Source organism: Uloborus diversus, chromosome 3, assembly GCF_026930045.1.
Source record: "Uloborus diversus isolate 005 chromosome 3, Udiv.v.3.1, whole genome shotgun sequence".
NCBI lineage: Eukaryota > Metazoa > Arthropoda > Arachnida > Araneae > Uloboridae > Uloborus > Uloborus diversus.
Window position 1 is genome coordinate 10,585,536 of NC_072733.1, and position 21,792 is coordinate 10,607,327.

At 31.7% G+C, this 21,792-nt stretch overlaps 1 protein-coding gene across 1 annotated transcript in view; it reads right to left on the bottom strand.

The window, feature by feature from the left end:
- Window positions 1–5,322: 5,322 nt before the first annotated feature.
- Window positions 5,323–21,792, bottom strand: part of LOC129218223 (ATP-dependent RNA helicase DDX3X-like) — a 120,021-nt gene continuing 103,551 nt past the window's right edge. Inside the window, 5 exon segments of the mRNA XM_054852444.1 lie at window positions 5,323–5,736; window positions 8,935–9,106; window positions 16,317–16,434; window positions 17,716–17,897; window positions 19,366–19,676. Coding sequence (XP_054708419.1) covers window positions 5,544–5,736; window positions 8,935–9,106; window positions 16,317–16,434; window positions 17,716–17,897; window positions 19,366–19,676 — 976 coding nt within the window. The 3' untranslated portion in view covers window positions 5,323–5,543.

A 21,792-nucleotide genomic window follows, 5' to 3' on the forward strand; every position in this document is an offset into this window, starting at 1 on the left:
CAAGATCATTAATTAAAATCAGTTGATTTTACTTTTATTAATTCATTTTACATTGCTCTAAATTTAACTACACTGCATTTTACTATCTTAACTTCTACAGGCAAAACTACATAGATCCCTCTTTCTGTGTGAACAACAGATTTTCACTCTTGCAATATTGCTTTTATGCCAAAATTAGTTTAGAACAAAACAAAAATTTGCAGTTTTTCTTATACACTGTGACTAATATAGTCAAGAAAAGTATTTGTTCAACATATTTTACACTAAAAACGTACACGATGATGAAAACCTTATCTTTAAGCATAGCCAAAAATAAAATCACATCTTATCTATGCATTATAATGTATTTATAAATCTTAAAAATTTATTGAATAGTTAGAGAACTGATCCTAATTTTAAAAGTAAGCTGAATGGATTCATATATTGTATGAAATATACAGACATGTAATTGAAGTTTGGAATTTAGGTCTTCTAATAGTTAAAAAATGGTAGCGGTCAACATTACTGGTATACTTTCAATGGGCTTTCATGCAGTGCAGCTTAAAAATAAATCTTATAAATATTTAAACATAGAAGCACATACAGGTTAAAAAGTTGTTTCAACGTTATGAAAATATTTCGCAATAATGAATTTTCATCTCTAGCACTCCACCTTTCATTATTTTTTAGTACACAAAATGTACAGTAAAAGTACAAAGAGTTGAAAATAAATTAAAGAAATTTCTTGAAGCTATAATTTGTTTCTTTGTACTCATTCATAAATAAACTCACACATTTAATGCTATTATAAATACAAAAAACAAAGTCACATACTACGTTTGTAATTATAATAAATTATGCTTGTCAAACAGCAAACATTGACTTACATTCTAGACAATACTCATACATTACACAGACAAGAAAATAAAAACATTAAACTAATAAATATGAAGGATGTATTTATGTAATAATTATTAAAGGTGCAATGAAACTTCTCAAGAGCGATTACCCGCTGTTCAGAGAAAATCTGTTAAGAGGGATGTATGCGGAGAGACACGTTGCTAAATAGATTGTTCAAATTACTTAAACCCTTTTATGATTCAAGGATAATTTGATTGTTTCTTTCCCCTTTTTTCTTTCAGGAGTCTCTCTTATTCTAAACTCTTTTTTCCTTAGTTTCAAAAAAGAGCACTTATATCAGCATCTTACTTTGAATTTGACACAATAAAGTTTATTTGCCTGAAAGTACTAGGAACTCTTATTGTAGGCTCAATAATAGAGTTTCCAATCCTGCGCCGAATTCAGTCCCGCAGGATTTCAGGACTGTAAGAAGTCAATCCGGTGGGATTGACATTATTCCTCTAAAAATTAAATTTTTATGGCAAATAAGAAAAGTTGTGCTTTTTACAAAGGGCTGCTTTTACTACTTGAATTATTAGTCTTCTTGAATTGCGTGCAAAAATTGTAAAGCACTACAAAGTCAGATCCTAATCAGCAACTATCGTGTGGTAAGCAAAAGTGTGTCGCTCGTATGGGATGGTAAAGGACTTTAAAAAAAAAAATAATGCGCTTGATGAAACCATGTGCTGTGGCTCCACTGCAATTGGTTTTACTAACATCAAATACTTGTAGACATTTAGAAAAAGATCAGCATTAACTTCACTACTTCTAAGATAGATTTTTCTTTTCTTACGCTGAGAGTTTTTGCTCAAGAACAGCAAATTTCGGACAAAACCGATATCTATTGCATATGTGTTTTGCTGTATCCAATTTAACTTGCATTGATGAAACCCTTGTTGCTCCCTAACATTGGTCATTGTATCAGTGAATCTGATTAATTACAACAAGGGGTGAATACTGCTTGATTTCACCATTTCACCAAGTTGCGATCACAGTAAAAGTGTTGGAATAACTTATTTATGTAACTAATTTTACTTTTCACTTTAAAGAGGAATTCAAAAACATGAGCAGCTTAACTTACTGCATTGTCATGCAAGTCATTCTGTGTTTCATACAAGTTTCTGCCGCTCCTTTTAAAGTCATATAAATAATGTCAGATTTTTCATTGTTTTCTTCTTTGGAGTGCACTTTTTGTAACTTAAAGGTTTTGAGTGCATTACTAGAGCTTACAGAAGTGCTCCCACATTGCATTCAGGCTACTCCAGTGGGTTTTTGTATATGTAATACACTTGCTCTATTTTTTCTAAAAAGTAGTTTACTGAATTTTAAACTTTGGAGATGATTTTCAACAATTCTTATCAAGTTTTTTGCATTTTCTTAATTGCTGAACGCATGAAAACTGAAACCTCGAATGAGAATAACAATTCATTCTCAGAAAAATATACTCAATTCTTATTGTGTTCTTAAATGTAAATCCATGATTGGCCATACGAGACACGGTTTTTCTTCCCGCGGGATTGAGAGCAAAATCCCGCAGGATCAATCCCGCTAAATATCCTACGGGATCCCACGGGATTCAGGATTGAAAACTCTACTCAATAAGCTAAACGATATCATTCGACTGACTCTGACTAAGAGTTAAAGCATAAATATTCTAAGCCCTTTGTTTGAAAAATTTAACTATTTGTGATTAAAGTTGGAAAAAAAAAGCAAGAATTTTCAAATAAAACATCAGATGTCCCTCCCAGATTACTTTAAACATCTACTAGGAGAAAAGAATCAGAGCTTTCAAAAATTGATCATTAATGGGGGTCATTGGCAAATAGAGGTGGACCCTCATAGAAGTTTCACTGCATAATTAAAAAAAAATAAAATTTCTTTGACTCTGCATGAGCAGTTTTTGCTAAATAGAAATCATGTGCATCATTTCTACTGCGAAAAATGTTGAAATACATATTGATTTTACAAGGTTAAATGCATCAGGATGCACTAAAAAATTAATAGCAGAAAAACTTTCAATATTAAGGAAATTTCAAATTATGCTAATTAATTTATCCTTTTTTCACACAACATAGACATAAACTGAAAAAGAAACAATACATAACATTCAAATTATAACTCAAAAAGTGTATTAGGAGCATATGCATCATCATTATAATAAATTCAATATGAAGTTAAACTGGTTGTTCTTCAACAAACTTAATAAACATGCAACTAAAAATAATGATAAAACAATAGTTCTTTCGCACATATCTAGAAGACAAGGACATTATATTTTTTGTGGACATAACATAAAAGCTTCACCATTTATAAGGTAAAAAATTATAAATAAACTACAAAAACATGCCCAGATCACTCTGACAAAGTACACTAAACATCTTACAAATAATAAATGAAGGTTTTTAATTTAAAGATAAATAATGATGCAATCACAAATTGGAGAAGTAACAATCTCTTTACCGTTCTAAAAATGTCAGTATTAAAACTCTCCTCTAAATAAGATTTTTCCTCTTTAATCTAGCATCAAATTTTGACGTCAGACTAATTTACAAAACTTTGCAACAAGAGATTTGCATTTTCCTCCTCCATGTGTTCTTAAAAATAATTCAAAAATACATAAAATGCTACTTGAGCATTTAGGTAGAGCAATGGATGTTCAAATAGTACAACAAACATCTAATGAAGTACCATGCTGCCTTATTCTTACATACAAAAGATATGAAAGAGTATTTTAGGTTCAAGACAATAAAAAGAAAAGGTACACACTGAGCAAACAAGCTATTTTGAGTGATATACTTGTATCGTAAAAATAAAAACATTTTATTGGATGAAAGAATGTTCGTACAATGCAAAAACTTGAAGATAATTTGGTAGGCATTGAAAGAAACTGATCTGAAAAGCATCAAAACGTCTCTTAACTAACCATTAAAAAGATTGTTCTCTTAGCTGGCGATCAATACTTTGGGAAACCTCATTGCTTCTTTAGTGGCGTCTAGAAAACAATTAAAATTTCTTTTCCCCACACTATTTTTAGCTGTGTATCCAGGCCATACTTCCCTTGATTTATGTGAACATTGTTATACACATTATAAATGAACATATTTCTTTCAATTGATTTCTGTGTGTCATTTCTCATTTAAATGCATGGAATGATTATATTATCTTTATATATGTCTGCATGTATACAATTTGCATTGGATTTAGTGTGAAGTAAGCTGGTTAAGAGAGGTTTCATTGTATTATTTCTCACAAAACAAAAAAAATATTCTGCTCGAATATAACAGCAAGGACAAAATGAAAATTAAAGATTTTACAGTTGCTAAGAATTTCAACTTAACTTTTATTTAATATTCTACTAACACCAGTAAAATAAGATCCCTTCTATTCTATCCTCTAGGTTGATTATTTAAGATCCAACTGCATATATGCTGCAAATGAAATGTTAGCTTTTCATAAATTTTATGTGAAAAAAAAGGAAAAAATATATTATAATCAACAATTTCACGAAATGTTAGCTTTTCATAAATTTTATGTGAAAAAAAAGGAAAAAATATATTACAATCAACAATTTCACTTTCATTACTTTTCTTTTTGGGTGCAAAAGTCTTCTGAATAACTAAATATTTCACACGTAAACTGTCACCAAAGGCGAATACGAGAAAAATCGTGATAAATGTAAATGTTGGAAGTGAATGAAATCAATTTGAAAGGAAAAAAATAATCCAAAACATAAAATGAGCAAGTTCAACAAATAATTTTGTGGACAGCATCAAAACAGTTAGTTGTGAGACATACAAAATCATGAAGATTATTTTAACAGAAACATTTCAATTTATATTTATTTATTTGTTAAATTTAGATTACTTTTGAAAAAAAAAAATACTGTGACTGTAGAGAATAAACCTGAAGTGACACATTTACAAGTATTTAAAACTGAAAGCTATATTTGAATAATTAACAGTTAAAATTATTCAGTAAAATAATTTGAAATTATGATTAAAATTTTTACTAAAATATTACTTAAAATATAATTTCCTGGCTTTACTTATTATTTAATAAAAGGTCATAAGAAAACCTGAAAATATTGATCTTCCTTCTGAATAAAAGCTCTTATAAAAAAGCAGCTATGAATAGACATATCTAATTTATTAATAGAAGAGGAAAAACACCATTGAGATACATTAAAATTAAGGATGAGCAGTGTCATTTTTGTTCAGATAAAACTTAAATAGACAGTGCAAAAATAAGTCCTTGAGTAGCACTACAAACAAAATGGTAACTTTTCAGGTATGTTGATCTTTAATTTTTTACATGATCAAAAATTTCAGATACAATACAAATACCTATCTTCAGATAATTTTTCAGCCTCAAAAACTGACAAATTCAAATACAAAAGTAGTTTGATTACACAATTTAAAAATAATTTAAGGAACACCTATTTTAGTTCACACAAGTCGAGGAAAATTAAATTTAATTTTGGAGTTCAATTTCACTTGCGAATATATATATATATATTGTTTTTATAACAAAATGCCATCATATAATGAATGACAGTGTAACTAGTTTACATTAAATGACATACGCTGAATCCAGTACAATGACAATATTTGAGTTTAACCAGATGTTGGGGAAATTGAACAAAGAGCAGCTTAAAAAAGTATAAGTTAACTTCCCCACCAATCATTTGATGAAGCCCCACCATAATTACTTCTAAATTGATTTGGGTACTGACTTCCACTATATCCATAACTTTGTGATGAATAACTGTTGGAACTAGAGTTTCTTGGTCCACTATTTCTGTCACGACTGCTTCCAAACTGACGATAGTCCCTTGATCCGAATCCACCAGATCCATATCTGTAAAATACAAGAAATATTGTTGGTAGCAAGAGAGCATCCCAAAAAAGTCCAGACTATCTTTTATAAACTGCACGTCTCTTCCTCAAATATAGCTATTTGAATCATATTTTGAAAATTCAGATTTTAACAAATAAAATTTAACATGATTTATGAGATAAAATCCTCAAACAATTCTTAAGGATTTAGACTTGCAATGAATGTACTATGATGCCAAACAAATACAGTCGGAATTCCATTTATCGAAGAAGCAGATTGCGGGAAAAAAATTCGATATATCGAAAAAATTTTAGTTAATCATTAATTTCTCCTAAAACATTAAACTTACAGCTAATTTTTGTGAATGAAACCTAATTTTTAATTTATATGTTGATTGGATTAAGTGGAATTATTTAATTAAAAATTAAATGTGAAACATTTACTGAGCACTGCATAGTTTCTAAAAAAGCAACAGCATTGCAGTTTCGAAACTTTCATTACGGCTTTCTGCTTTATCATAATAGTAGACACTACGCTTGCCAGAAATATCATTTTTTGTGCCTTCAAATATCTTCATTCGTCAGCAATTCCACTTGATAAGCAAAATTAGAGGAATTTTTGTTTTGACAACGTAATTAAAAAAAAAGTTAAAACTCAATTTATTTAATTTGAATGACTAACTGAAGCTAAAAAGACTGGGAATGATAATCAACAGACAAAAGGGTAGCTTGAAACTGATTTTACTGTATTACTGGTTGCAACCAAGATTTAAAATAAACTTGAGGGAATTTAAGAATTCCAGAATGGAACAACGGCCAATCCACACACCCCTCAACTCCAATGTTCTTGTGACTTTTATAGCAACCTTTAGTTAACTTAATTTTCTCCCCTAACCTACATTTTTCATGGCACGAACAATCTAAAGTGGAACGAAATCTCTGACTGTCTGGAAAAAAATGTCGATAGAGGTTTTTTTTGATATATAGAAATTATTTTTCTATGTATCGTACATGGAACTTTGTTGGGATTTGGATGTACAGAAACTTTGTTACGTGGAAGTTCGATATATGGAGGTTCGACTGTACTCTCACTCTCCTTTTTTCTTTCACAGAAGGAAGAGAAATGAAAGCAAATAAAGAAGTCGTGCAATAGTTAGGTAACAAGTTTCAGACAAATTTCTTTATATGACATACAAAAGAAGTAAACACAAAAAAGCAACATGAAATGTGCTTTTTACAACAAAAACGTTTGAGAGACAAGTACAAGAGAAAAATGTAGATTTAATACAGGGGTACCTTTCCTCTTCTATGGTGATGGAGAACTCCCCTCAAATGACAGAGCAACCCCCATCCATAAATGGCAACAAAATACTGTAAAATCATCCCCCCCCCATAAAAAAAATTCAATAAAAAAATTAAATGGCAGTCTGTGCCATGAGCTTTCTCTTGTGGGCACATCTGCTTAACAAATAGGCTGGGCAATGCATTGCAGAAAAACGGTGTACATCCTACATCAGGGATTCTCAAACTGGGTGCCCCGGCACCCTGGGGTGTTGTAGGAAGAGGAGAAGGGTGCTGTGAAGTGTCTGTGGTATCAGTGTATATGTAAGGTGAGTGCGCTAAATAATTCCCAGTAAGGAAATACTGTTTTTCAATACAGCATAACAAAAATTCCCTAGATCCTCTTTTATCCTCATCAAAATGCCTAACTGATGATAAAACGTTATCAAAAAGCCATTTTTGACTACCAGATATACAACAAAGGAGAAAGTGATCTTAGTTTACGGTAAATTTTGTTTTTACATGGTTCCCTGAAGTTTAACTGGAATAAAAAAAAAAGTTGCATACTGTTCTTAAAACCTAAATTACGTAGTTGACGAATTTCGAAAACAAAACTGCCCTTGTGTGCTGTCATTTTTCCTGTTAAGATTTGGTAACCTAGAAATGTAGATTGTAGTAGGGTAGGACCATGGTTTGCACTATTAACACCAGCCCTTATAATGTAACACCAGATTATTTCTGGAGGAGGATATGATCCTGTGCTGCATATGCTGCACATATGTGCACCAACTGTATGCAGGTATGGGAAATTCCCCGTGAAAATAATGACTAATTAGTTGTTTACATGATAGAGATGGACTAGGGTGCCGTAAGAAAATTTTAAATCTTCAAAGAGTGCCGAGAGTCGAAAAAGTTTGAGAACCCCTGTCCTACATCATTAAACAGATTTAGAATTTTTCTCTAAAACAATGCATCGATACTACAAATCCAACCACCGAAGTAGATACCAGAATTTTATCAAGCGGTAAAATTCAGAGTGCCATTCGTCAAATTAAAAAATCTTCCCCTCCTAAAGGTTTAAGTTCAGGGCATCTTTGAGGAAATATCATAAGAAAACAAAGATTTTCACTTTTCTCAAAACTTGCAGGAAATACCAATATTTCTTCAACGGAGGATATATTGATGTACAAAGTTCATCATATAATCACTAGTCAAAACAAAAAAAGAAAAAAAAACAATGCTTAACTTGCAAAATAGCAACAAAGATTGCATACACGAATTTTGTGGTGCTTTCAGTTATCCCTTTTTTAAATGCAAGATGAGATTGCTCCCATCTTTTTGGATTGAAAAGATAGGTTCTTTATTATAATTTCATCACACATGGTGGTAATATTTATTGCTATCTTGCACTTTCAATACTAGTGTTGCTTTTTTTCCCTCTTGATCTGTTTGTAGTATTTATATTTTTCATCTTGAACCAGGGATATTAGTGATCTGAAATTTTCGAAAATTTTGGGGTTGCTGTTTCTGAAAAGTTTGGGCTGGCAAGACATTCTAAAACTGAAAAATTATTATAAAAAAAAATTACAATAATACTTTTATGCATATTTAAGAAGAGTTTTTATGGGGGGGGGGGGGGGAGCAGCGGCAAACTTCTTCATAGTTTCTGAAAATTTCAGTCTTCAGAAAATTTTATTAAAACATACAATGCTCTTTCTCTTTGCACTGTAATTTTCAAAACAAATTTCCAAGTTGTTCCTTTTGAAAAAGTTCAGTCATCTTGACTATTTCACTTTGCCCCACATTCTTCTATACATATATGTACATCATGATGCATCACAATGTAGAAATTCCTACATTGTCCAGCCCTATTAACAAATGCATTAAACCATGGATTTTTAGAGCACTAATTAATATATCACATTTAAGGAACACTGACTTTTTTCCACTTGAATATTTCCTTGAGCCAGAGCTGCAGCGCTGTTCCATTTGAACTTCTTTTGCTAAAACAGACAGCCATTCAGGAAGTTCTTGCTTTGTTTCAGTAATAAGTTCCACAAGGTCTAGGGCCATATTTCTATTTCGTTCATTAAAAAATGATGTAGCAAGCCCTGCAAAGCAAGATGATTTTCTTAGAAAGCATAAAACTTAAAGCAGAACCAGAAATAAACAAATGACTTGATTAAATTCAAAAAGAAGTATTAAAACAAATTATAATTATGGATCTCTCAAAAGTATTATCCAGAATGGTGGCTTTAAAATTAAATGATGCTATTTCTGAAGTCATGGAACAAAAACCAAAAATATTGCACTTTTTGAAAGCTCAGTTTAAAAGGAAAAGCTTAATGAGAACAACACTTTCAGACATTCTCCAACTACCAATTACTTATAAAAGGCCTGCACATTTACACATTGATTTTGTTTTGATAAAGTAATGTGTCAATCATGTCATTGGTAACTTAAGAATGATTACCATAAAGCAAACTTGACTAAATATACTGGAAGCTCTCAATAAGGGACACTAAGGGGACTGGAAAATTTGTCCCTTAAATTGAGGTGTCCCTTCTTCGGAGGTAGATGAATTCATGCATGTAGTGTAAACCCAGTATAATTTCATAATAAACGTAAACTAATAACATTTATGATCAATTATTGAAAACATTTCTTTTATTTATATGTATGTACATATATACATCATACACACACAAAACTATCCAAAGTAGAAAAAAATATTAAAATAGTATGAAAAATTTTGTAGTATCAAAGTTTTGTAACAGATTTTCTTTTATTACAATTTTGAATTAATCTGTTACATGGATTTTTTTTTGACGTCATGCAATTTACATTGTGAAAACTAGTGTGATCATGTTTCAAGCTTTCTGTGCAAAGCTTGTCATGGGTGGCACACTATCTGCTGGGATTCAGCCAATTTGAAAAATTGATGAAAGGGAAAAGCACGAATTTTAGAATACTGATTTGCTTATTTGCCTGTTAAGGCTTTTCTATACTGTCCATCTTGGTTTTCGATGCTAATGCTTTCTCTACCGGAAAATCTGCTACCTATTCGAAGCATAAAACGAGAAATTACTGGAATATTTTCATGCGGTTTGTTTTAAACAATGGCTATGACACAGAACTAGAGATGTGCTTCTTTATTTTTCTGTGGTTATTTTGAAATTTTTTTATAACATTTTAAAACTTTAAACGACTATTTTCACACGTTTGAAAAATGATATGGAAAAACTGAAAAAGGTGCGGGGGAGATTGAACATTTCTCTTTAAAAACATATTTTAAGTTTATTCCTGAGACAATTTGCTCGTTTAATATTCGCCGTGTAGTAAACGCTGTTTTCAAAAAAATGTCGAAAAACTCTAAAAATCACGCCTTTCATCTAGCCACACCTTTAACCTTCCACTTTCTCCCAGGACTTTCTCCCCTCAGCCCTGAAGGGGGCAGGGTGGGGTTGCTTAATGAGAAGTGACAAGCAATACAATACTGGGATCTCGGCGACAGTAATGACCAGAAGGCTCATTCTTTGACGTTTTGCGGCATCCGTTCTTACTAAATAATTTCGTTTCTGGAGCTCAACTCTGGTGTCTAGTTGATACGTTTTCCAAACAATATATGTCGAGTAATCTTATTTGCATTGCTGATTAAAATGTAAATACTCCTTTAAAAGTTCGTAGTCTTTTATATTATGACAAATTAAGGAAAAAATCCTTTGCAAATGAGCATATTTTTTTAATGAAAAAAAAGGGGGGGGGATACCTAGGATCCTTTGAAATTTGCAATAAAGAGCTATATCGGATTGAATAATCTTGTTAATTTTTAGGTGTTTCGCATTTTATCTGACTTCTGTTACTGCTGCGATGCGTACCAAACATGCATTTTTTTTTCTTTTTGGAATTATGTTTAATAAGTTTTCGAAATTATTTATATCGTGTTATCTTAATTTCAATGTTGATTAAAATGTAAACACTCCATTAATAAATAGAATTCATTTATGTTATGAAACATAAACGAAAAGTAAAAAAAAACGCCATGAAAAAAAAAGCAAATTTTATGAGGGAAAAGAACATTAGACTAACAGCATCTAGATCTGGTGGTTTGAAACTTACTACAAACAAAAATGAATAAATAAAATAAATCCGAAGATAAAACCAGAGAGCATAGCTAAGCGTTATTTTTATCTTTTTTTTTTTGTCATAAGTTTCGTTGATTAGTTTATTAATGAAAGTCAAGATTCAATAATTTGATCAGAGTTAACGGGTTAATTTAAAATAACAAATACAGTGAAGCACCGTTTATACGTTTTTGAAGGGACTGTATGAAAAAGCGTACAAACGAAAAAACGTATAATTGGTATAGGTTAATGTGTATTAGACTTTGCAGGGACCAATTTTAAAAACGTATAATTGATAAAAACACATAAAAGAAAAACGTATAAACGGTGCTTCACTGTACTATAAACCCTTTACTTTTATGAAGAAAACTTTAAAATTGTGTTACTTCGGTTTTGTTTTTAAATTGCTACTTTTATCTGGTCAGGCCCGACGAGAGGTCATGTCAGCCTAATCAGAAACTAGGGGCCCGGGCCTTGGGGGGGGGGGGGGGCATCGGCAACACAGTCAAAAGACAAATTTGCAATATCACCTTTCACGGGAGGGGGGGGGGGGCAGAAATATGGGAAGTGACTGCTTGTAAAGAACATTTGTATGAAGTTTCTTGTAAACTGCAATATTTTGTAGAAAGAGTGATAGATGGTAATAGGGGAAAGGCTGAGGGGAAATTCTTGAAAAAAGGACACTTGTTCAATCACATGAGCGGCTAAGATGATGTATAAAGGAAATAGAAATAGTTCACTTTTAAAAGCCCAATAATTTTGCAAAGATGAGTCATTCCATGTCAAGTGTCCTAGATTCAGACAAGGTCCCCACTCAACCCTCTCCAATTTTAATGAAATTTTTATTGGATTTACATATAAGACTTACATGAAGCTATGCCAAATTACAACTCTATATGTCGTAAGGTTTCATAAAATATCCAAAGTTTTGTAAAAGCCTCTTTTTTCGTGTCGCGACTGCAATGACAAAATCACCAAATTTGTGCGTTCATAGCTCGCGACCTAAGATGGTTACAATACTGATATTTGGTGATCCTGATCAACTTTTGGTGTAGAAGAGCCTAGTAGTATAGCAAAAGCTCTATGCACGGTGGAATTTTCTCGATTTGCTGCCAAAGCAGGCTTAAAATAACATTTTTGCGAATTTCAACCATACATCACCGGCTTGTATCTGCAAGGAGAATAGTTTTCTAAAGTTAACTTTTTCCTCGCTTGTAGCCTGTTGTTGTGTCCAAAAGGTATGCAAGTGGCATCTTGATAGCTCAAATAATTGCTGAATTATCCAAGGTTAAAATCGACACAAAAACATTTTTGCGACCATTTTGTCCCAATTTCAAAGAGCAATATCTCAAAAGGGTCATCTTTAATTTGGTTTTTCTTCAAATCATTAAAAAAAAAAGACACCTGTATGAACTAAAAAATGTTTGTTTCCTTTTTGAGACACACGTGATTAAATTGGAAAATGTAGTTCAAAAACATGTGCGTCATTCCATGTGAAATAAATGAAAAATATTAGACCTTACAAATTCATGTGAAACAATTCAAATAAAATTTATGGGATCTACTGTATTTGGATTTTGACAGAACAAAAAACTGTTTTGGGGCCATTCCAGCGTTACATGTGTGACTTCTCGCCAGGAAATTGGAAAAAATCTTTGACCCCCTACTTGAACCTAGAGCTACTCAGCCATGCAGCATATATTCACTGCATTTTTTATTTTATATCATGTTAAGTCATAATCTAAGACCACCTACAGCTACTAATTTTACTTATAGATTGAAAAATAAATAAATTAAACCACTAAAAATAAAATAAAAATAAAATTGAAACTTTACATCATAACGCTCATGAAATGCAAAGGAAATGACGAATTCGGTTTCAAGAGCAAGTGTCAGGAATTGTCCCGGAGAAAATCAACACTTTCCGAGAATGTAAAAAGTAGTAAGAGAAAAGAAAGGGAAGGAAGAAAGAACGATCCCCCCCCTAATATCCTCGTAAGTTGAGCACGTTATCCCCGTGGGTTGCTGGGGGAAACTTGTTTTGAAAGCGATACTCTCTTCTGCCCTCTGGAAACGGAAACCCCGAAAAGGACACTTTAGATTTATAGCTGTCCATTCAGCAACTCAGTGATCGACGCTGTCCATCATGAAATTAGACCAATTAGCAGTGTAAAAAAAATCATGTTAGACCCGCCCAGATACACCCTCTGTGTTGCCACCAATTTCGTGTTTTCTGAATCAGAATTTGCGGAGCGGTAAAGAAGAGCCTTAATGTCAAGACAAAGTCTTACCAGTTAATTTTTGGACAAAAAGGGAACCTTGAATTCCTATAAGTTCAATATTTTAATGCATAATTTGTGTAATTTTTCTCTGTAAGAGTCACTTAATGAGAGGCAAATGCAAGGAGGTCCCTTTTCAAAGGGACTGGGGCCAAAAAAAATGTCCCTCATTGAGAGGTGTCCCTTAAAAGAGGTACTAACTGTAGTTGCCAACTTTCAAAAATCTCAATATGTAAAAAAGTTACGCTGTTTTGATAATAAATACATAAATTACATCTTATAAATTTTGCTAACTACAAGCAATATGCTCACATACTAAATTTTTAAAACACTATTCTTTTCTCAAGTTTTCTTGCATTATTTGTTTGTTTATTATTATACCTATTTTTTACAATCACAGGGAAAACGTCGCCCTTTGCTAATACCCAAACAGATTTTTTGAGGAAAACATTTTGCGATCTACAATTATTAATTAAGTGGCCATATTTTGTAGTTACGAAGGTTATTCGTAAAGTAAGGTCCGATTTCTTATAAAAAATAAACAAACAGATCTTCCCAAAAACTTTTTTTATTTAATTTGTTACATGTTTATCTATTTTTCTACATAACAACCATATTTGTTTTAACATTTATTATAATGTTCTACAAGCTTTTGTATGCCCAAGTCATAGAAGTCTGCCGACTGTGAGGATAACCAGTCTTGAACTGCTTCTTTCACCTCGTCATCTGTAGTGAAATGCTTGCATCTAAGAAACTCCTTTAAGTAGCGGAACAAGTGAAAATCATTCGGCGCCAAGTCTGGACTGTACGGTGGGTGGTCGATCTGTTCCCATCCAAAAGATCTGATCATATTTTGAGTGCCAATAGCAGAATGGGGTCTGGCATTGTCATGCAGTAACAAAACCCCAGACGACAGCTCACATTGCTTATTCTGTATTGCACGTCTAAATCAAAAACCGGATCGATCGTTTTTCACACGGCGAGCCGATCAATTGTTTTAAACATTCTAAACTGACACTGTACAAAGAACACTGCATCATTACCAATGCAAATGGCGTCGTTAGATGAACAAGGCATGCCGGGAGTCAGTATGCATGCGCGTTTCAATGTAGGCGAGATATTCAATTGGATACAGCAATTTGGACCTTACTTTATGAATAACCCTTTTACAATAACCGATTTTTTCCTGCAGGTCATTCCATGTCAAGTGATCCTAAGTTTTTTCATCACATTTTTGGATTTCTTTGAAATTTGGCTCATCGATTGTCAGTAGCGTAAGTATGGGGTCTTGCTCCCGTGGCGAACTAAAGGAATTGTGCCCCCCCAGGGGCCCCCATATGGAAAGTCACCAGAGGTCATTGTGACCTCCCTTTTTTTGGAACATTTCGATTAATTAAGTCGACAAATGGGAGGCAGCACTGTAAATTTTTTTCTTATTTTCTTTTTTAGAATTGTTTTCAATAATGCCCAAAGTTCCTTCTCAGTAAATAAATTATATATACCCCCTGTAGCTCTTTTTCTTCAGAGTTTTTTTAAATTTTTTAAAAAGCATTTTTCAAATTCTGTAATTAAAAAAAACACCTTTTAAAAAAAAAAAAAATTTAATCAATCGAAATGCTGCCCCCCTGGCGAGAGCCACTACCGCCAACCCCTAGTTATGCTACTGTCGATTGTACCCTTCAAGGTAATTAAAAGTCCAAATTTTTAGATTTTTATCTCTTTTATTTTTTTATTTATGAGACTTTGATTTTTGGAAAAACCCTGTTTTTTTCATGGCTGATGAACATAAAATGGACAATAACTCAGCATCAAATATAGATAGAAAGATTTGGTAAAAAGCATTTTAAAGTACATTAGTTGCTGTTTAATATGTTATGCAACAAAACTAATTTTGTAAAAATTTTAATTTTTAAAAATTCAAATTTGAATTTAAAATCTAAATTTCTCAGAAAACATATGATTTTTTAAAAAAATTCCCAAAAACTTGTGTATTTTACATTCATTTGTACAAAATTTTATGTTGGGATCTCAATGGGATCATATTTTCATGAATTTTTAAATAAAATTTGACTTAAAAAATAATGATATTTTCCAGATTCTATTTAGTTAAATATGGGGCTCTCTTACTGGTGATGCTCCAGTGAGTAGTAAGTAAACATGACTATGCTTGATATGAGCTGGGATGAACTTGTAGATTGGTAAGCCCCCCCCCCCCCCCCCAGTATGCTGCAACTATATCTTATGTGTTGCAATCAAAACCAAAACACTGTATCTTATAAACAAAAAAGATACCAATGTTTTTAAAAACTTTTAATCAGGTTTTGGAACATTTTTATAACTTTATACCTGTTGTTTTCCTAAATTTTTGTGCACTAAAGAAAACCCACAAATCTTAAAAATAACTGAAGCCTTTCAAAATTAATGATTTCATTTATGGAAATATGCAGAAGATAAAGCACATTGAACAAGATCTGCATAAATTTCTTTTCCCAAAATGTGCTTTTAGCAGGAAATTTCTCTGATTTTTCTATTCTGCTTTTCTGAATGTATTAAACTAGCTTTAAGGTAAGAATATTAAATTATTAGTCAAATGATTTAATTATAAGTGAAACATGTACAAATGTAAAAAATTCTTTTAACTCTACTAGTCAGGTCAGGGTTCACATTCGAGGAAAAATTGTGGGTGAGATAATATCACCCACTGTTGAAATTAGAGTGAAATTTAAATTTTTTTTTTTTTTTTTTTTTTAAATCTTGTTATTCAATTTAACAGATATGACAAAACTGCAAAAAAGTCCCACATCAAAATATTTCTTGAGTGAGATTTCCTTTGAAAGTCTCTCGCTCTATCGGAAACCCTGAATTAGGTATTTCCATAAAATTCCCCAATATCAGGGGAAAAATGCATAAGTTCTTACCCACTGTCCCGACTCTGCCAGTACGACCAATTCTGTGCACATATTCTTCAACATCACTTGGCAAGTCAAAATTGATGACATGTTTAACATTGGGAATATCCAGTCCACGCGCTGCAACCTACAAACAAGAAATTTTTCAAGATAGAAGAAAAAGCACCAAAAACTATTCTGGGAAATACAGATTACTTCTCTACAAACCTTGAATTTAAAAAATTCACTCTTGCAGTGTTATTTACTTTGATATTCGTAATTTAATATGAAGATAATATAAATAAGTAAACTAACAAAACTTCTATGTTTGTAAACAGATAAATCTTTTAAAACAACTTACCTGTTGCTCAGACAATGATTGGCCATTAAGGTAGGTGGTTACTCAATGGCTGTTGCTTAGATTTATCATGAAACTATCAATATTATCATGAAACTTAAAGTATCAAAACAAGTAGGGGAATGTGGGGAAAATGAAATAGAGGGGCAAAGTGAAAAAGTAAAATATTTTCAGTTTGCAGCACCACCTATCAAGCAATATTTCACCAATGTCATCAAGAACAGAATAAAGAACTTCCTTAATCTCAATCTATACTTGGTTAAGTTAAGGAAAGTTCCTTTACAATTAAAGCTAGTAGTTAAAGTTTTGTGGAATTCTGTATGTAACATTATATTTGCTAGAACTACTTATGGTCTGACTCAAAGTTTTCTTGCCATATATTTATTAAAATACATTGCAGAACATGTATTCTCTGCAAAATAAATAAAAAATTGCAAAAAAGATTTTTAAAACCGTTCATGAATTTATCAAAAAATTGCAAAAAAAAAAAAAAAAAAAACCTGTCCTACATTATTTGCTGTAATTATTGAATAGTTCATTGTCCTACTCTGAAAATTTTGGATGCATTCATTAAAACTGATTTAAAACCACATATACATTTTCAATATTAATACCTCTAAATATTATGAAATTGGAAAGTTCTGTGAACAAAGATTTCTTTATGAAAAGTATTGAAGTTACGTATAAAATTGCGTGTGATTCCTTTCATAATGAGCTATTTCACAACTTCAGCCCTTATAGAGCTTGAGTTATAACATTTTAAAGCATTGCTACCAAATTAAAAGAAATAAAAAATTTCTTTTTTAATAAGTTTCAAATATCAATAACTCATCAACCATGAATAATATTTTTTTTATTTACAAAAAAAAAAAAAAAAAATTAAGCTATCAAAGAGTAAGATTTTTGAAAGTTTCATGAAAATCCGAGATGATCAGGTTAAGTGCCTTGTTGGTTTCAATGATTCAATGTATAAAACATTAACTGTATAATCGCTCTTAGAAAAAATGTCACAGCTATATTGCTTCAGTTACATATTAAAAGAAAAGAAAGGAATACATAAAAGGTACTCACAGCTGTAGCAACTAAAACGCATGTATTTCCAGTTCGGAAATTCCATAAAGCTTCTTCCCTTTCTCTTTGCGATCGATCACCATGTATACTAGTAACTTGATAACCTTCAGACAACAAGAAGTGTTCCAAAGCATCAGCTCCCTTTTTCGTTTCAACGAAGGTGAGTGTTAAAGAGTCTCGTGCTGAAAAATCATAATATTGCACTGTAGCTTATCACTTTTGGGTTATACAATATAAAAATATAAATAGTCATTTGAGTTTAAGAGTTAGGGGTACATCAAACTGAAGGGTTCACATAATTATGTTGTTATTCATTTAGTCAATAGGATCACTGAAAAGTACTTCTAAACTAAGCAAACAATATATGTTGTTTCACATTCCATTCTAAATTTTTATAGCATTTGCTCCTGGTATCATTTCAAAACAATTCGCATAACAGACACAAAACTTGCATTATTATCATAACGAAAGCATCTCTTTTTGTTTCAGTCACCTTATCTTAGAATATTATCTTCTTAGAAAAGGTTGAAACAATGGTTATCAAATTTGTAAATTTAGCTAGCTAATCTAGATACTTCTAGACTTAAAATGCTAAATATGTATTGTTTCAATCACAGAAATTTTAAGGATAGATAACTCATTAGTTTAAATAGAGTTTCCCAAAGTGAGCAATGCACTTCACTCTTGTGGTTAACAGGAGGTTGATAGTATAGCAAAAAAAAGGAGCAAATTCAAATTAAATGAACACTAGAAAACATTCTGCAAAATTTTTGACCTTTGCTTTAGCTGCTTTAAATTAGCCCAAATTAAGGTTGTGCCACATTTCCTATTCAACAGTCGCCTATGAACATTCTTTCACCTATTTATTCCCGCAATAAGAAAGCTAACATGGAACAAATGCGCAAAATAGAAGACCCTCCTTGAACTGGGGTGAGAGGCGGTATGCCTGATTTTGTAGCAATACTTACATGTTGACCACTTGAGTAGTTTGGAAAAAGCTTGGGGCAAATGTATTTTCTGGGATTGGAAAACAAATTCCAGAGAACAGTGGAGTTTTTATGCAGTGTGATACTTTTATACACTTTAATGTTCAACCATTTTCCTGTGATTAGTAAAGGCTATGTACCTCTCATCTTTAGTGTTAACACCTTCTTTATTATGTCCTTTCCAAGTTTAATAAGCAAATTTTAAAAAAATTCTACTTTTCTAGAATTTCAGTAAACCAGAGGCAAATAAAAGGCACTGAAATTACACCAATAAGAAAATATACCTTGTTTACCCTATACTTTTATAGCCCATCAAAATTAAGAAAAATGATTTTTAGGCCCCTGTAAGCCAAAAGGGGATTCAATTACAAATAAAATTTCTCAACCAATTGAGCATTCCACTCAAGTACTATGCATGTTGCATATACTGTTTTGTATGTTTGGTTTGTAAAAAAGATACAATTGCTTGAAATTGAGTCTTTTCTAGTTAACACACATACCAAAATAGAAACAAAAAGTATGAAAACCTCATCACGCATTCTTAAATATTTGGACATGAATGAGTAGTTTATAGATCAGGATATAAAATGTGCACAAAATAATATGATTTTGCATTTGTGAGTTGAGATTACTTTTCATCACAAGTAACAATTAATTTACTTACCAGCATTACCATTTCTTAATCCTGCAGCATTTAACAAGTCAAGTAAAAACGATCGCTTGTCATGCTCTTCGACCCACACAACTTTTTGGGTTATATTTTCTGATGTCGAGCCAACTCTACCAACAGCAAGAAAAATATAATTATCTAAGAACTTTCTTGCAAGTTCCTGGACCTTTTTTGGAAATGTTGCTGAAAACATCAGTGTTTGCCTTTCACCAATTCCAGGCATTTTGTCTTCCAGTACGATTCGACGAATTTGAGGTTCAAATCCCATATCCAGCATCCGGTCAGCTTCATCTAAGACTAGATACCTGAAATACAAGTTTATTGTGAACAAAAAATATTGGCAAACATGGTTCATACTGAACTTTTAAAATTAAAAGTAAGGAGTTTTTAAGGAGTTTTTCAGGAGTTCATTTTACTTTTTAAGGACAAGTTTCTTGTTTAAAGATGCATTTTTTAAAACGTATTTCAGAAAAAATATGTAAATATGTAACATACTAAATTTATAGCATAGCAAAAATATGCAATTTCTGCTTCTTAGACTTGAACCGTCACAGAATCAAATTCAAATACGACCGGGGGGGGGGGGGGTAACCATTGAAATACGTTTTTTGAAAATTAATTTAAAAAATAAGTGATATTGATTGAAAATTAGTATTTTCTCAAAAACAAAACACACACTAACAATTTCCTAACTTCCTAACCAAAAAAAAAAAGACTTTAAAAAATAAAATAATTGCAAGGGTATAAGTGACTGACTTGTCACATATAGGACATTTTCCACAAAAAATATAGGACATATATAGGACACATTATATGAATAATTTTGCTATGAAAAAAGAAATAATACATATCATATATTATTTAGTTATTCTTATCAATGATTTTGTTTTTAAAAAAACCTCAAACAAAATTATAACTTACATCTGAAATGAATTTCCAGCAGTTGAAAGAATAATTTTTGAAAAAACAGTGTACTTAACAGACTAAATATCTAAACAAAATTTGAACAAAGATAATTTTTATTTATTCTTTCCCACTCATGACCCAAGAACTAATTCCACTGTTCTTTGATTTTATATCTAAACTGAACCCTTTACCACTTGTATTAAGAACAAACAGAGCTTGAGAAGGATCCTTCTGACGTTTTTCAGAGTTTTCTTTATGCTTGAATGTTTTAGCATGCAGCCTCAATTGCGAAAATGCACTATTGCTTATGAGCACTGAACAGTTGCAAAAATAGCAAAAAGCGGTAAAATCTTTTCTTTTAGTGCACCATGCACCAAAATTTGTACAATTAATGTCCACCTGGTTCAACCACTCCACACGAAATTTTGTTAAGCAATGCAATTTTGCCATTATAATTCCACTTATTACAACAAACTACGCTTTAACATCATAAGGAACTAACATTCCACGATCCCAAAATTCCACAAAAAGAACATTAGAACATTCCGATCAGAAAATGCACTGAACACAAAATATACCAGCGAAAACAAAAACTATGATGGAAAACAAAACAAACGGCTGTTGCCAAATGCAAAATTCTAAAACCAATTACAAATTTAGTTCACTACTTCAACCCCTGTAATTGCTAAAATAAGAACTATAATAAGCAGTAGCGGCCAAAATAATTTCCAAATATCACAATAATTGAAAGAATTACAGGATACAAAAGGACAAACTTCAAACACAACTAACTATTTTCGGCAAAACTTGTTTGATTTTGGCATAGAAACATAGGGTTACTCATACGAGATTGAAATACAGAAAATTCGATTTAAGCATCAGGGATCCTTTTGAAAAACTGTACAAAATATTTTAATTTTCAAAATCGATCAAAGGTAGACCATTTCAAAACTTCTGTGTGACTCTACACTGATAAACAGAGAAAACCGACTAATTTTAAGCAGCGGCGTAGCGTAGGTTTTTGCCTCCCGGGACAGGCACCAAATTTGCCACCCCTCTTAGATTGTCCTGCTATATGTCCCCCCCCCCCCATACACAACAAAAAAACCGACATGCTTAATATTTTACAGAACAGAAACAAATATTTATTATCTAAAACATGTTTTACATTTTAATATAATCTTACTTCAACAGGAAATACTGTTGATCGAAAAATTCTAATAAATATTTTTCAAAAATTATTGCATTACGAGAGATAATATTTTCCCCAAGATAAAAACATTTAAAACATGATCTAAAACTGTGTATACTAATGGTATTTCTTAAACCTTTTATTGAAAAGAAGAAAAAAATATGATTATAAAGTATGTGATCGATAAAAATTTTTATACTTGAAAAGATTTTTTCTTCTTCAAACTAAAATTTTAATTTTCTACTTTTGATCAATGGAAATTCTTTAACAACACAATCAATATCAATTGTATCAGTCGTTTCTGTAAAATGAAGTATAAAATG